At 35.6% G+C, this 16,865-nt stretch overlaps 2 protein-coding genes across 2 annotated transcripts in view; one reads left to right on the top strand and one right to left on the bottom strand.

The window, feature by feature from the left end:
* Window positions 1-16,515, bottom strand: part of LOC118733653 (E3 ubiquitin-protein ligase highwire-like) — a gene marked incomplete in the record, with an annotated part of 173,312 nt that extends 156,797 nt beyond the window's left edge. The window contains 1 exon segment of the mRNA XM_036463150.1: window positions 16,362-16,515. Coding sequence (XP_036319043.1) covers window positions 16,362-16,486 — 125 coding nt within the window.
* Window positions 10,295-16,363, top strand: LOC118733656. The gene is made up of 6 exons (XM_036463154.1): window positions 10,295-10,794; window positions 10,995-11,204; window positions 11,755-11,922; window positions 13,545-13,704; window positions 14,827-14,958; window positions 15,029-16,363. Exons 1-6 carry the CDS (start codon window positions 10,462-10,464, stop codon window positions 15,583-15,585), a joined length of 1,560 nt encoding a protein of 519 aa, XP_036319047.1. The 5' UTR covers window positions 10,295-10,461; the 3' UTR covers window positions 15,586-16,363.
* Window positions 16,516-16,865: the final 350 nt, after the last annotated feature.

Raw genomic sequence — 16,865 nt, 5'->3', positions numbered from 1 at the left:
TAATTACCGCAACCTCTTAAGTGATCTATTGTGCGTGGGCATCCGCCCTATATGAGAGGGCTTTTTATGTAGCCTAGCACTTTCAAGGGCGTTTTGTTCCGAAATTTCAAATGGATTAAGTGTAGCACCACCCAAGTGAGCTGGTAAAAGCGACAGACGTTTGTTTCTGAGAGATTGATTTCACTGAGCTGATAGCGAAGGTAGCGGTGTCTCGTGGTTGCAAGAGCACTTAGGACATTGAAGCAATCATATTTTAGCTGAGAACTTATCTTGCACGACTTCAGTGCTAGTAAGACTGTCTGACTGTCCGACATAATGCAGATATATTTCGATGATGTGCCCCTTCTAAGGCATTCTCTGCGACAAATTTCTATTACACGAATCTCCGCTTGAAAGATATTGATCGATTTTTTTAAGTTTGGCCCAATTGTGCCAGGCCCAATTTTACTATTTTCAAGTTTGCATCCATCCGTGTACCGGGACCCTAACCGTAAACATATTCAAAATTCGCTATTATGTAGGCTTTACTTTGCTTTACAGGACTTTAACCGGCAATTTACTCCGAAGGTTTCATGCTTCAATTCCTATGGAACATTTTCGTATGGCAAATTGCGCTAAGATGTTTTTCAGGGGACACAGTAAAAATTTTGCTACACAAATGGAGTTTTTCATTTTATCAAGGTTTCTTATATCGAACTAAAGTGCAGTGCGTTGTCGTGCCGCAGCTCTTTATTAACTTTACACATTTTTCCCCAGTTCAGCCGGTCAGTCTCTACGCTTTACAGTCGAATCGTCACTGGACGGCAAAGATCACTTAAGTACTTAATCGTAGCTTTTAACAAAACAACCAACTGTGATTTACAACAACTATGATGAAGTAAGTAGTATTAATCATATTTTTGTTGTTATCCCACTAATGTTATGTAAATTTTTAAAGTCAGCAAATATTTCGACGCTTATTTGACAAGCCATCAAACAATTTCCACATTCATATTTTATGTCTATATGTATGTATATTAGGGCGGTCCAAAACAGTAAAGTCGGAATTGTAATGCTCTCACCCCCTAGGATTGTTCTTTATCGCGAAAAAAGTATACCCCTTTTTTTTATTTTGAAATCAAAAAATATTTAGAGGTTGCTCAAAGCGCTCAAAGTTTTCAATGTATTTTTATATGAAAAAAAAACAACTTTTCGTAGAAATGGTATAGAATTCTTGAAAATAAATATTTTTTCGATCGGATAACTCTTGTTCTCTTCAGGAGACTTTCAATGATAACGTTTATTTAACCATTTTTTAATACTAACTATTTTTTATTGTTCTCCGCATTGCATTTTTCGGGGTTTTTGTGAGTTCATGGCGGACCTAAAAATTATAGTTGCATTGAAAAAATTGTTAAGTAAACAATTGGGTATTATTATTGGGAATCTCCTGCAGATAAACAGAGTTTTCCGATAGAAAAATATTGATTTTTAAGAATTATATACCATTTCTACGAAAAGTTTTTTTTTCCCCCATATAAAATACATGGAAAACTTTGGGCGCTTTGAGCGACCTCTAAATATTTTTTGATTTCAAAATAAAAAATAGGGTTATATTTTTTTCGGTATAGAACAATCCTAGGGGGTGAGAGCATACAAATTTTGCCTTTACTTTTTCACATGCATTTTTGGACCACCCTAATGTATATACATACATAGGTATGCGTGATTGCATATAAGTAAATACATTTGTAGGTACATACGTACTTGTAACTTGCATAACTGAGATGAAGTAATTTTAGAACAAATATTTACTGGTTAATTTTTAGGTTAACACAAAACTTATCGAATTTACCTATAGAAAGATCGTAATAAAAGGGGAATGGGAAGAAACTGGGCACATGACTATGATGCAATTTGTTGAATGAGGTAAAGGAATTGAAAAAGTAAATGAAAGTCTCGAACGGAATTTAAAATAGTTTTAAAAACAGTTGTGCAATTTAATAATGTAGTAGATATGGAATAAATAGTACGGTATCGGCAGTAAAAATGGGTATGAAACTTTCATTAGCATAACTAGGTAAGATTAGAACAGCATTTCCATTATGTCTAAACATAAAAAATAGGGACTTTAGGGTCCACGTACAGAATGCTAAGTGGGTTATCCCCTTCATAAGAGCGCGGTTACCCACGAACGTGTACGTAGCGTAGCGTAGAAGTACGTAGCAACATACCAGATCGTGTCAGCTGACACGTTCTCCGTTTTTACGTCCGTGGGTAACTGCGCTATAACATTCGGCTGCTCTAAATTCCATGTGAATCTGACACCTTCCCCATAGATGGTGTCAATAACGAGCCATAGAGATATCGTCACCTGAAATGCAAAAAGACGTAACAACATCGTAAAAGAAATGGAAAAGTCGTGACTAATATTTTTATTATATTTTTCATAAAATGTTATGGGGAGTTGTAATTCGATGAAATCCACCATATAACTCAAAAAGTGAATTTTGAATTTTTTGTAGTTATGACTTTTTCCATTTCAACTTGCAAAGGTAAAGTGTCTACACACCCCATGAATTGAAACTCAGCTTTATAGCACCCTCACCTGAAAACTGACCTGCGCCAATAGAAAGTGGCATACTCAAGCCCGCTGACTGAGTTTTCATCAAATAAAATATTTGGCTGCTGTATAGACTTTTTAAGCAGCAGTGGTCAAACCAAGTTTATGGCTTGGTTGAAACCAGAGTTGCTCTAGCGCAAGAAGCCCGTTTGGGCAAGGCCATCTTGTTCTGCCGCTGTCCTCTTAAAATCGTCACAAAACTGGAATTGGGCTTAGGCCAAACCCTTGTATCGCCTATGCGTTCGACCGCGGCTACATAACCCACCCTTACGTGTTCTATCGCCAGATTACAAGCGGTAATTTAGACAGACAGTATTGGAATACACTTTCATCTATTAAAGGTCCACAAGTTTCGAAGGTGTACTATTATTATTGTTGTTGTGTTCGCACTACTAAGTACTGCCTAAATCGCCTAGTCTTTCAATTATTTTCGTCAAGATCAACTTATTGTAGGTCCAGAAAACGTGCTGTTTCGACGGGGTTGGACCAAACGCAAAAGTGAAGGTGAAGATATGGTTAGTGTCATGGGGGAGCCTTCACAAGCCGGACATATGTTTGGGTAAGTATGAGGTCAGTCAACTACAGCATCTAGACCTTAGTTGTGCCAGAGTTACACGGGTCTCTTGCGGTAGCTAAGGCTCTTCGTCTGCGATGGGTGTTGACGAGAATATGTGAAGGTGATAATTGGCTCTCTATAGATGTCGTTTATGTTTGTCGGTACATCGTCGTATTCGTATGAATGCCCCATATATGTATGGATATCGTCCGTGAGTTCGTAGAGATTCCCTTCTGTGTCTACCATTCGTGGATCTTGGTGTTTTGGTGGATGTAGCTGCAGAAGAGGTGAAAGCAATCAAGCCGGAAGAATTCTGCTCCCATAAATGGCTGCACCACTGAGTTTAAAAAAACTTGCCCACCTTTGTTTGCAAAATGGTGGCATTTCAACAAACGCCTTGAGCAGGAATGAATTTCTCATCATGCAAAAAATCGTCAGATTACCCATTTTCCACCACTATTTGACCATGGTGTCCCCATGAAATAAAGTTACTAGTTCTGAGATAGTATCTAACAGAACAAGACTTGGACTGGTTGCTTTGTTATGCGATGAGGGACACTGGATACTTTAACAATTCCGATTTCTGTTGGCAGACGAAATGTAAAAAATTCAAATCTAACGACGTAAAGTATTGCGTTGTTGTTGTTTAAGCAACATCGGCTCACGGGTCGCTCGGCTACAAAAATCTTCAACGGACAAGATTTTTCGTTTAGTTTATCTCTGAACTGTATACATTGGTGGAATGCTGATGGGGCAACTATCCACCGCCAATGACACCTCCATTATAAAGTAGATAAGTAGTTGCAGCCGTTGTTCGGAGATTGAGCGGGAACTAGTGTTGTGGAAAAAGGAACGCATCTTGAACCATTTTCGGGCTAGAGAAATCTACTGAAGGGTATTTAAGTAAATACACACATACGTATACAATAGAGATGCACACACCACACGTTTCACGTGGAACCAATAAATGAAATGAAACGATACAATAAACAAATAAATAAATAAATGCATTGCAAGCGAAAAAATCACAGTTTTTTGAGAGGAGCCCTGCGGTTTGTCAATTGCAGCTTTGTAGCCGCGTGTTGTCTCCCCACGAAAGGCCTCGAATTCAATTAAGCCTATTAGGTTGAGTTTGTAACAATGATCGTTAGCTTGTTACATTCTTTGGGCTTTCAATGAAGTTATTTATTTAACTGTGAGTGGTCTTAAAGTGTGTCGGTGTGTGTAAAGTAAGAGCGACAATCGATAAATAAAAGAACACTATATTAATAGAATTCACAACCGACCAGTAAGCAACTGAAGATTATATTCAAGGAGTGGAGGATGAAAATGAAAATGTATCCTCAAGCGGATATAGCGGTCTAATACAGACATATCGTTCGTTTGCATGAATAACAGCAACAAAAATGTTTGTGAGTTAAGTATAGCCAGGAAGGAAATAAATAACGCTGTATCGATTAAAAATAGCTCATTGGAAAAAATATGTCTTCATTTTTACTATGGGAGCGTAAATAAACTTTGTTTTGACGTTGTTTATGCAAGGGAACGATATGTTTCATTAATAACTAGTGAAACCGCATGGCGTTAAAACGCCCAAAATTGAATTTCAAAAACTTAAAAAATATTCCAAATGTTATGCTGGATTTCCACTAGGCATTAAATGGCAAAAATGACAAATGACAAAGTCAGGCATTAAAAAAAAATTGTGTCATTACATTAAAAAAATGATCATTAAATTCATTTCCACATGGCATTTTTTTAAATGGCATACATTTTTTGTCATTTCAATGCCTAGTGGAAATTCGGCATTAGTCATTAGAGATCCGAGTGCCATATTTCATCAAAACTGTGCAGCCGTTTCTGAGTGAAGAGAAGTCTCGCATAGTGCTTGTTTTTATTTTCATCAAATTTCAAATCACCTTAGGCCGATAAAAAAAGTTCTTAACTAAAAAAAAAAAATTATTAAAAAAATAAAACTTTATCTTTAATTTGACCTCTCATTTTTGAAATTCCTTTTCAAAAGTATTCTCCAACTGAAATCTTAAATCTCGTTCGTCTGACTTTATGATACACATGTATTTCAATAAACTGATGAACTAATTTGATTTTTCAAACACTTGGCAACCCCGCTAAATACAGTTCAGAAATAAAAAAAATTTCAAACCCCCTGCGATTGATACCCATATTTTAATAGTTCATTTAACTTTGGCAACCCTCTTCTAACACCTCAAAAATATTCTTAGCGTTTAACCTAACAATTTCTTAAGACTCCTTCGTTTGACATCCATATTTTGATATTTCGTATAACTTGTGTATAAGTAAACTAAATTCGACATTTCAAACAGGTGGCAACCCTCCTCAAAATATTTTCAAACTACTACTTTCTGAAACCCCTTTCGTTTGGCACCCATATGGTGATACATATTTCTGTTACCTCCTACAGTTTAGATAAGAAACAAAGCTTTTCAAAACCATTGCGATTGATACCCAGTTTGTAAGAATTGATTTATTTTTTAAAATAATTTGAATATAATTTTTCCTGAACAAAAAAAAATACCTTCGCGTATTATATATATATAGATAGATCGGCATTTCCAATTGGTTTATTGGGATACTTCTTTGCGGCTGTGCTAAAATATTAGATTCGTTTTGTGGATAATTGAGTACAATGCGTGTGGCATTCATAAGTGACAAATCACTTTCAAAGGAATCATATAAATCAAACCAATTAAATTTCGTAGATGGCATGTGATGCAACTTTTGTTTACGTATGTATGTATGTACATTAGGGCACATCACTCTCCATACAAAATAATCGGTAGTGTTTTTCCATCGGAAATATAACATTTATTATATTTTAAGACTTGCGGAGGTAAATAGCAGGTGGGCTTTGGAAACCATCTGCCATACTACCAGAAAAATTTGGCCAAAGATTGATGTAAAGCGATGCATAGCTCTCACTCGACTGGACCGCTTTTCTCTAAGATTAGTAATGGGCCCGCAGGAAAAAAGTTTAGGATACCCCACCAACGATTTGTGTCGCAGTTGCAGAGACGAGGAGACGAGGAAGAGGTGGAGAGAATCGTACATTATCGCTGCCATTGTCCCGCCCTGGCCAACACGCGCAACCAATTCTTCAACAAGTACTTTTTGCTCGATGAACCTTCCCGACTTTTTATGCTATTTAAAACGCACTCGGTGGTTGAATTACTATGGGAGAGAAAGAAACAAATGGCCTGGGTCAGTGGAATAACAACGAACTCTTCCAGTCAAAATATTTGTAAAACTATTTTTTTGTAACAAATCACCTCAGACAATAGAAGGGTTTAAGCTCAAAAAATTTGCATTAAAATGTTTAAAAATTGTATCAACGGAATAAAAATAATTAGATTTTTAGAGGTATTTTCTACTCGGTCTTGCCCACGGAAATCTTAATATTTTTCCGGAATATTTTGTAGGAAGTCAACAAAAAACAGGAAGTCTTAAAATATAATAAATTGTTTGAAATACCGCAATTTTTTTGGTGATACACGCTCATGGACATACATATGTATGTATGTATAAAGTTTGGGAGCAAATTGAGATTGTCGAAGAGTTTCAAAAAAGGTTGGAAGTTTGCTTGTAAATTCATATCAATTGAGATCTTTCTTAGCGTGGACATGAAATAACTCTCTGATGTGAAATAGTGTTGGTCTCGAAGGCATACAATTTTGTTCAGATAAATATTAACATTTTCATTCGGGGAAAGCTTTTAATAACTTAGGAAGTACCGATTCCGTAAATTTTTTTTTTTATATTTCGACCATATCCAGGTACTTACGGAAAGAGAAATTAGAAATATTGCACAGAAAATAGGAAAATTTTGGAAAGTTATTTCGTACTTATGATCTTAATAAAAAATATAAGAAATTAGAGTTGGACACGGGACCAAATTTCAATGCTGAATATCGTCATCGTCATCGTCGACGTTCGTCTGTGTATCAGTAATATGGCTAACGATGGCCGTATCGTCATAGGAGCGAATGAAAGATCTGTCATCGAATTTTTTTTGCTTTACCGTTCGTTTTCGTCTCAATAAAACATAAAAAAGTGTTTATTGCGGCGGCTGCGCGTTTTATCGGGAGTTCCCGATACCACTCATCCCGGCCATTTTGAAATCAGCACCGTGGGTACCGCGGGTACCGATATCCCGCGCCCAACTCTAGTCAAAATATTTCAAAATATCTTATAATTGGCATTTACAAGAGATGCTCTCTACAACTTAGAGCTAAGAGTGCAGTAAGACTGAGGCCATTAGGTTGTGGTTGAAGAAGTCTGACAAAAAAAATCCAACCTTTCCATACTGTACTAAACAGAACAGAATCTACTCCCAGTAACTTTAATTCAGGGAAGCTTGCATATACATAAAATTCCATACTGCTTTTTTAGGCTGAGACCAATGTTGTAACCACTATGGGACGCGTCTGTTTTTTAGAGAACACGATCAATGCCTTCAATACGACTTAAAGTAGATCGATATATACTCACTAATCTCGAAGAAACCTACAATTTCTTTAGCAGCCAATAATCAATTCATACGAAGCATGATGACGTTCCGAAAAGCAAGAAAGCACACGAATGCGCAAGTAAAACGTGTTAAGCAAAAGTTGGATTTGATCGAAGCATACAATATCCTCTAAGTTTCTTGAGCTTACAAGTAAAGGCGAAGTATAAGAGCAGATACTAATAGCAGGTAAATATAGCGTGTGCATGGATGATGAGGTTCCATTGAAAATGCCATTCGACTCGGCAACCATAGCACGAACGATCTCTAAAAGAATGGAAGGGTCAAGTGCAGAAGAACCTTGGTGAGAATAATTGCCGCAACTCCATAAAGCAGAGAGGCAATTGGTGAAGTTTTTTTTGTCTGTCTCGGCCTAAAGCGAACATTGATTAGCATTAATCCGATTCAACAAAGTGATTATGGGCTTTGAAAAGAAAATTTACTCCTAATGCAGGTCGAGCAGAAGTGTTTAAGAATAATCTAAGCATTTTGGGAAATACTGCCTCGATAGTGTCGTGCGAGCTTAACATGCGTCGCAAAGCGCCGTGGGCACTTAATTAGCTAGTTTTTTATAAAATTTAATGGCGAAAGTTTTTGCAAATTATTTTCTAATCTTTGCGTTTCTTTTTCTAAAATAACTTTGCAAGAACATGAAATGGAGCCAGAACACAAAAGCCATGCGGAAATGTAAGAAAGTGCTTTTCGAGATTAGCTTCTTATTGTCGAGGTAATATTGACACTGCAAGGTAGAATACGAATTACTCAATACAGGTACACTTGAGTTCACAAAAAGTCAAAAAGGGGCATACATTTTAATACACAACGTTAATAATCAGAACTGGAATTTTGTACGAATCGTAAGACTTGCAAGGACGACTAGGAAATGATGATATTCTCAGGAGAAAACTTTAATTTTGTTGGCTCCAACGGATTTACTAATGAAACAGGTTTACAAAAAAAATGTCCGCATATTGAACCAAACGCCTATATGTATTCCTATGTTATTCGACGCGCTTAGTGCGAATCCGAGGTCTGTTAGCATCCATCACATCAGGTTCGAGGTCATTTGAAGGTCAATTAGGGAAAAATTCATTGAATATGTGGGTCCCTTCATTCTTCAAGGTCATCTAGAACTCATGCCAAGGTCATCTCATGGTCAAATTTATAAGAATTGTATTGCATTTTCAGGTCTACGAGTATTCAATGAATTTTTCTCTACTTGACCTTCAAATGACCTCGAACCTGACGTATGTTAGCCTGAATTCGCATTCAGTACGTCGAATAACATGGATATAGCGGTTCAATATGCAGAAACTTTTTTTGAAAGGACGACTGTTGTTGGATTTTCTTCCATGATCAAGAAGAGTGTAAGTTTGTCTGAAGAGTGATTTCTTATTCTAGAGTAGTTCAGATAAAGACTAAAGTTTCAAAAATTACGAAAAATGCATGGACATAAATTTACAGGGCATTGTTTTAACATTTGTTGCATATTCTCGGACCTTTTTCTTTAATACGCTGGCAAAATTACGTAGGAGCTTTAAAAACGAGGATACCAAAGCCAAGTTGTATTTTTTTCAGCGAATGCGCTATTAACCTGACCTAAACTGAATGAAAAACGTTTGGAACTAGGTGTTTTGCTTAATCTTCGAGTCAAACAATCCATTTGATGATTGGCAGTTGTCACTTCCGGACATTCAAGTTGTAAAAAGCGGGATGTCCTTGAATTCTTTAAAATGTCTCTAGAACAGCCCATAACAGGGATATTTTCCATAGATTAGCATTAAGGATGTGGCATCCAATACTAAAAGTGTTAAATATGTAGTAGAATTTAAATGAATGGTAGTCCTTTCCTTGTGTTAAAGCCAGCCACTGTACCTATTCACAAAAAAAAAGAATAAGAACATGCAGATTTTTCGTGTAGTTTGATAAATACGAGGAATAAAAACCAAAGTAATCAAGGCATGTATGTATGTTCATTTTCACCATTTTTCTTCGAATTCGGTCATTCTTCGAAATGAGATTACAATGAAGCTTCTCCGATGCCCACAGATTTAGATTTGAGATCGGATCTTGAAGAAAAAAAATTTGCCACTTCAAGTGAATGAAGGTGCATTTATACGTGTGCCATACATGTATATTCACATTGATGAAACTATGTTACATATATAATTTTACTAATTCAAATATCACTTTAACTAAATTCTAAATCATTTGCGAAAAATTCGAATCGATAAAAAAATATATGTATGTATATGAAAAATGGAACAAACAGTAATTCCCCCTATTTCATTCGCACTACTAAATACATATACGTACCTAGTATATGTATGTATGTATGTCAGCAAAAAAATATGCGATAAGATAAGAAATAAACCGTTAACGCGCATACAGATACATATGTATAATGAGATAATTCAGCGCATGCACACCAATATAAAATATTTATTTCAATTACACTAACCAACCAATACTGATACTACTAACAGCAAAATGATATCGTACAACAACCAACAACAAATATCACACCGTGCATTTGTAGGTATTTAAGTAGTAACAATGAAGTGACTCCAAGTCAACCGTACAATCTTATCAGTTTTTCAGTTCTCGGCAAGACCTCAAGCGAAACGATGCATTTACACCTACGAAACTGGTGAATGTAGTTAAAAGATATAAAAAAAAAAAATTAATTAAAGTGATAAAGGAGTGTAAAAAGTTACATGTTGAAGCTATGAAAAATTGCGTGCAACAAAAAACGTTACAATGGCCGCCACATCGCTGATTAAAAAATCACATAAGAAATATAAAGAACAAAAAACATTGCCAAATCATAAAACACAAAATAATTGGCTATGGCGAAACTGCAGAGGCAATCACCAACGGATTGGCACAACAATAAATTGCTGGTTGGTAATGGCATTACTCGCACTGTCCGCATCTTACAGCGGCGCTGATTACTACAACAATGACGGTGGTTGGCGACCACCAGTACAACCACCACTACAGCCACTCCCACCGCCCTTGGGTACATTGCAGAACGTCACTTGTATAGCGCATGACACCAAATTCACTTGTGATTGTCAGCATATGAATCAGGTATGTAAGTTCTATTTGTACTACACACGTTCATACAAATGTTCCTATTCGCATATCGAAAGGCACATGTTCGTAGGAACACACGTATGTATGTAACTACATAATAACATTTGTAGGGATGACTCATACGCTTAGTAATTTCTTAGCTTCCTTTAATTTATTACAATATTATATTGCTCTCGTTTATCTACCTTTCTCAGCGCCTACAGCTGCCCCACCTGATTGGCTATGTGTTCCAAGTAGAGATAAGTAATTGCAAGTCTTTGACCATCGAAGCCAATGCACTGGAAGATACGCAAGGTTTGCGTAAAATTAATTTTAAGAATATCGAAAATTTGGTATTAAACAAATATGCGCTGGCCTTTCCACGCTACGCCAGCAATACACCGCTTATTATCGAATTCGATAGGGTGAGTACCAAGAGTGTGTACTTAATGGGTCATTCCATGTAAAAGAGGAAAACGACATAAACCTCGTTTTAAATGATTACATTTCATTTTTACACCAGTCACAAGGACCTGAGCCACAAACTTTAAATATTTTTATAATACTCCTGTGAAGATTATATCGGCCTGTTTGTTATTGAAAACGAAAGCGTATAGTTCATATTTTACAATACAAAAACATCTTTCTTCAAAATTAAGTATTTGGGCTAAAACTCATCTTTGAGTGCTCAAAGCTAAAGTACTTACAGTTCTTTTCAGTGTCTCACCAGACACATGCATTCAAATGATAGTTACATAGAACTAAGAAATTGTTTGGCATTTGTTTAAGAAATTTTATATATTAGTTATCGTTCTATGTCAATAATTATATTTCGGTGTTGCATAAATTCCGACAATTGATCAAATTCTGAAGTAAAATGTCCCACCAGTCACAATGGAATGACCCTAAGGTCCATATCAATTGTGTAACAACTGAAAAAATGGCATATGCTGGAATATTTGTATTTATTTCCAGGTGAATTTCGAGTTAATTGATTCACATGCAATCAATGGTAACATAGAAGAGATCTCATTTATTGGTGGACGCATCGATGTGATACATCCATTTGGTTTCACAACACTCAAAGATCGCGCTATTCTACTGAAAATGGATAATGTTCTGGTTAAGCGAATAGAACCACAGGTAAGAGTGATACAATTTCATAGGATTTATTGGATTCAGTTTTATTATACAGGGTACAGCAATTTAAGTGTTAACAAATAAAAGTGTCGTATTTTCTTTATTTATTAATGAATTTTGTACAATTAAACAAAAAGGGCTGACAAATTAATTATCTTAAAAACTGTATCAGCGGTTTTGAGTTTGGCCACCCCTGGCCTGAATTATGGCTTTCTAATGGCCAATGAAGGCATCACTATCGGTCGCTTCGGCTTTCTGGTGGCCATTCGAATGTTCAAATTCTCAGCTGATCCCTCTGACAAGTAAATTTGACTTTTAAAAGAATACACTTGCGGGCAACATGCGATGCCGTCATCCAGAAGAGAAACAAAAAATTCTTAGGGCCGTTCGCACCGTATCCAGTTAATCTAACTCCTAGTTAAACATCGTTATCGACGTTATCGACAACCAGCATAATATAACATGTGACCGATCAAGCAGTCAATGTGTTTAACTGAAGCATGTAGCTCCAAATAGTGTTAACTAGACGTGGTGCAAACGGCCTTAATGTTATATTTTTGGTCATAAATATTTGTTCAAAACAAAAGGCGTCGAGGTATTTTCTCCTGATTTAAAAGACGGGGAATGGGGAGAGTTTTTTGCTACGATGGCGTCGGCGCTTAAAAGCGATAAATACAACAAAAAAAAATTTAAGTGAGTCCAAACTTTTGCAGGGCAGTGTAAATAAAAAATTCTCCCAGCAACGAAATAAGAGGAAACCTCGAGACATCCTTAGATTTTCTGCCGTTTTCACCGATCAGCAATTGAGAAACATGAATGCGTACGTTTAATCCAAGCACGAAGAGTGACCATAGTTCCCTCTAATTAAACTACATACGTTAGTTTCCATTCATGATCTCGGGAAAAGTAAATACGCTCTTGTAGACGACACAACTCTCTGAAAATAGTTTTTAGGGCAAACTCTTCTCTAGTAAAGCCAGTAGGAATGTTTTACTTTCAAAAATGGTTTTATTCCAAAAAAAAATAAAATGAAAAAATTTCAGAAAGTCCTGCTGTCCAAAAGAGTGTTGTTCCACAATGTTGCCATAAAATACAAACATTTTTCTTGACTATAAGCGCAATATGAGGAAAACCAAGCGGGAGAAACTTCTTTGAAAATTTTGCCTTACCTAATTCAGACACACTCTCGCAAGAAAGTCAGTTTCTTGAAACGGCTTCAAAGAAGATGCAAACACAGGTAGATATGCTTAGAACTTTTCTTCGCAGGGGCCATGAAGCAAGTAAACTGATCTGTCCCAGGATATGTCCTATTAAAATTATTTTTCCTACTAATGAGAAAAAAGTCGTTTAAGCACTTCGAGTCACCGAGATTTGTTGAAATTCTTGCCACTCAAAAACCAAGGTATATAGTTAGCCGCATGTCGTCTGTTAGGCGAAAACTAGTCACAACGTTTGTTTGTTTGTTTGTTCTTCATACATACAACGACGTTCTGAAGTTAGAAAGGAAAGGCTCAGAGTTTATGCTATGCGTCTCGAAAAACTGTTTCCCCTCGAAATGAGGGTATTCTAATGCTGATAAATATATTTTTTTAATAAAATTATAAATTCAATTCTTTTCATCGTAGGCCTTCAAAAAGTTCGCAGTCGAACAATTGGAAATCCGAAGCTGTGTGTTCCAGACAAATGTGCCATCGAAAGCCTTTTACGAACTTGAGGTGCTCAACTCTTTGCGCATACACAATAACCAATTTCAAGAGGTGCATTCGCATGCATTTTCATTTAAAAGTAAGTAACGATGATTTATAAAACTAAGCTAAATAAAGTGTAAATTACTGTAATAGAAATAAAAATATGCCAGTATTATTAGATTGTTGCAAGGCGAATTTATATAAGGTGGTGTTGTTTCATCAGCTGTGAGTAGCGTTTGATTGTCAAAATTTTGTATTTCGCTAGTGAGTGAGTGAAAACGTGAGAGTGTTTGTATTTTCTGTCGCCCTTTTTCCTTCGGCGAAGAATAGCTTAAATTTGACAATGGTCCGCTAAAAGCAAAAACAAAATACAAGTAATTGTTGTATTTGTTGAATCAATACCACCTTATACATATATATTCGCCTTGGATTGTTGTAATTTTTGGAGCGGATTTTTGTCACTTTATTTTTTTATATTCTATTTTGTAATTTTTAACGGAGTTCACAAAAAAAGAAGGTTATCAATTCGTCGGAATATTTTGTTTCTTCTATTTTTTTATGTATGTTACCGCATAACTTTGGACCACGCTCACCGATTTCGATAATTCTTTTTCTATCGGAAAGGTGGAATGATCATTGGATCATGAAGAACTTAACGGTACTCCTAATTTTTGTATGAGTATTGAAGTCGGTTGTGTTTTTGCTTCAAAATTACTTGTATTTTATTCTTCTCTTTGTATTGTTTATTTTTTTGATTTTTCATGTATATTTTCATTTCATTTTTTACTCTTTATTTGGATCATTTTATGCTTTTTTATTTTTTTCATTTTCGTTTTATCTATTTTAATTTGTAGGTATGGTAGCTTGAATATAGAAATGCGCTAACTCATTTGCTTCCGAAACTCAGCTTTGTACAAAGGTCGGTTGATTAGGTACTCACTAAATGCTTTAATAAACTTACAAAACAACTACTTCATAAATAAATTTGCATCAATGTTTATTAAATCCAGGATTTTGAAAAAATCCCCAACTTAAGAACTTCAGCTTTTATAAAGTTTTGTAACTACTCTCTAAAGACACAAACAGTTTTAATAAGGCCTTTCTATATTCAAGTAACGATATGTATGTACAGCTACAGGCAATAAAATATACATACATCAATTGTTTTCATATTTCCTTAAACAAATCTATCAATTTAGTAATTTCCTCCCATTTTCAGTTATCAATAAACTCAGCATTACGGACAACTATTTTGCTTCCATCGATGCTGAGTGGATTGAAGCATATGTGCGGGAAAGCGTCATCATACGGGATAACTATTTCGGTCTGACTAGTCCGATAGCTTTCAAAGGTAATCGATCATTAACTCTTGTAAATAAACCTACAAATACAAAACCCGTCCTCATCTGTTCACCTTCCAGGCATCCATATTCATCGCGACTACATGCACAGCGAACTACTCGAGCTGCAATTCAACAACAATACTGTACAGTTGCCATCTGAAACGCGTCCACTCGAATTCAACGATCGCTTTGCGCTCAATCTCAAGCAATTACGCTATGAGAATATATACGGCTGTAACGATTTGGATACAGCACAAAAACCACCGATACCCAAGGAAACATTCTTTCGCAATAATGTTGACAATATTTATGTGCTAACAGTGGCGGCCAAAAAGCTACCATTAACACCAGCCAATGGACAAATGAATGCAGCAAGCAAATCCAACGATTTTGTCCTACTCAACAAATACATCGAAACAAATTGTCAGCCACGTTCCTATTTGCTATACATACTTTTAGGCGTGCTAGCGTTGGTGCTAGTGCTACTTTTAGTTGGTGTAATTGTGTGGCTGCAATTGGCCAAACGACGAAAGAAACGCAAATTGGATGTAGTTATGCCAGAGCCGCGCACCTACAAGGAGACGCAAATCATCTATCAGATCGAAAATGCGGGACTACTAAAGACTGACTTGTGAGTGCTAGCCATAGCGAAGGCTAAGTTGAGGTGTATGAGGAACGTTTATAGATGCTATGCAAAATAATTGCCACGCCAAAAAAATTTTAAATTTATTACATATAATTTAAGCAAAAAGTTATAAATACATGTGCGTATTGTATATGTATGTACGAGAAGGCATGAAGTAGGAGGTGAAAATTATAGGAAATCCAAATACGCTGTTTTACCAAATTGTAGAGTTAATTTGTATAAAATACCATATTTATGTAGACATTTTATATTTTTGTATGTTATGTACATACATATATACGAATAAATTATATGCTTAGCTTAAAATAGGTTAGGTCATGTATGACAGTGGTTAAATTTAAAGTTATAGAGAACCATATTAGTATTGGTAAATTTGTATGGCACATCAGCGAGAGTGTTCGCGCAGCAGATAATTTGTTGAATTAGTGCGAAACTTTGCCATTTAGAGACCGTGCGTAATTTATGCGAATTCAAAAGATTCATAGTTCTTGCGGAAATGAAGCTTTTAATCACCACTATCTCCGCTGTTAAATTTATAAATGTTAGATGTAGCAATAAATCAAACATTAGTTCGTACAACTCGGAATGTTTTGCATTTTTCGTTCATCTAAAATTTAATTATCCCTCTCTTTTAATTGCAGTTCTCCGTAATTTCATTGCTGAAAAGTTCTAGCTAAATGTTTACTTGCTGTTTTCAGCCACAAGCATTTTTTTCGAGTTTTATTCATTATTGATAAAAAAATAAAAAAACTTTTATTGACTTACCCAATTGGCAGATAGGATTCTAATGCTTGATGTACTGTTAAAACTGGCTCAGATAGCGCAAAACCTTTTGATAAGAGTGCATGATGAATATTTATAGTCTCCTCAACACCACCGAGGTCCTCCATATCTTTATCGTCTACAAGATTAGGTTAAGACATTAATGAATATTTATTAAAGTACAATTTAAAAAATATAAAACATGAAAAACTTATTAAAAAGGGAATTGAAGAAAAAAGTATAAAATTTAGAGAAATACATATCGCTCATTTACTTCAATAGTGTCATAACTCAAAAAAGGGAAACTCGAGTAAAAAGTCTTTAAAGTTTTGAATGTACATATACCCCTATAGTAAAAATGAATACATATTTTATTTTAGTTCAACATAGAAGAAGAGGTAGCAGTAATTTCTGTACACTTAGCTTAATATTTATAATTTTTGATTTGATTTGATTGAAGTAAATGAGCGATTGTACAATTTGCTTGTATTTTAAGAAAAATTGTTA

Source organism: Rhagoletis pomonella, unplaced genomic scaffold (assembly GCF_013731165.1).
Source record: "Rhagoletis pomonella isolate Grant_MI unplaced genomic scaffold, Rhpom_1.0 Rhpom_scaffold_00002, whole genome shotgun sequence".
Taxonomy (NCBI): Eukaryota; Metazoa; Arthropoda; class Insecta; order Diptera; family Tephritidae; genus Rhagoletis; species Rhagoletis pomonella.
Note: the sequence above shows the minus strand (reverse complement) of the source record. Positions and strands in the feature narration are given on the sequence as shown.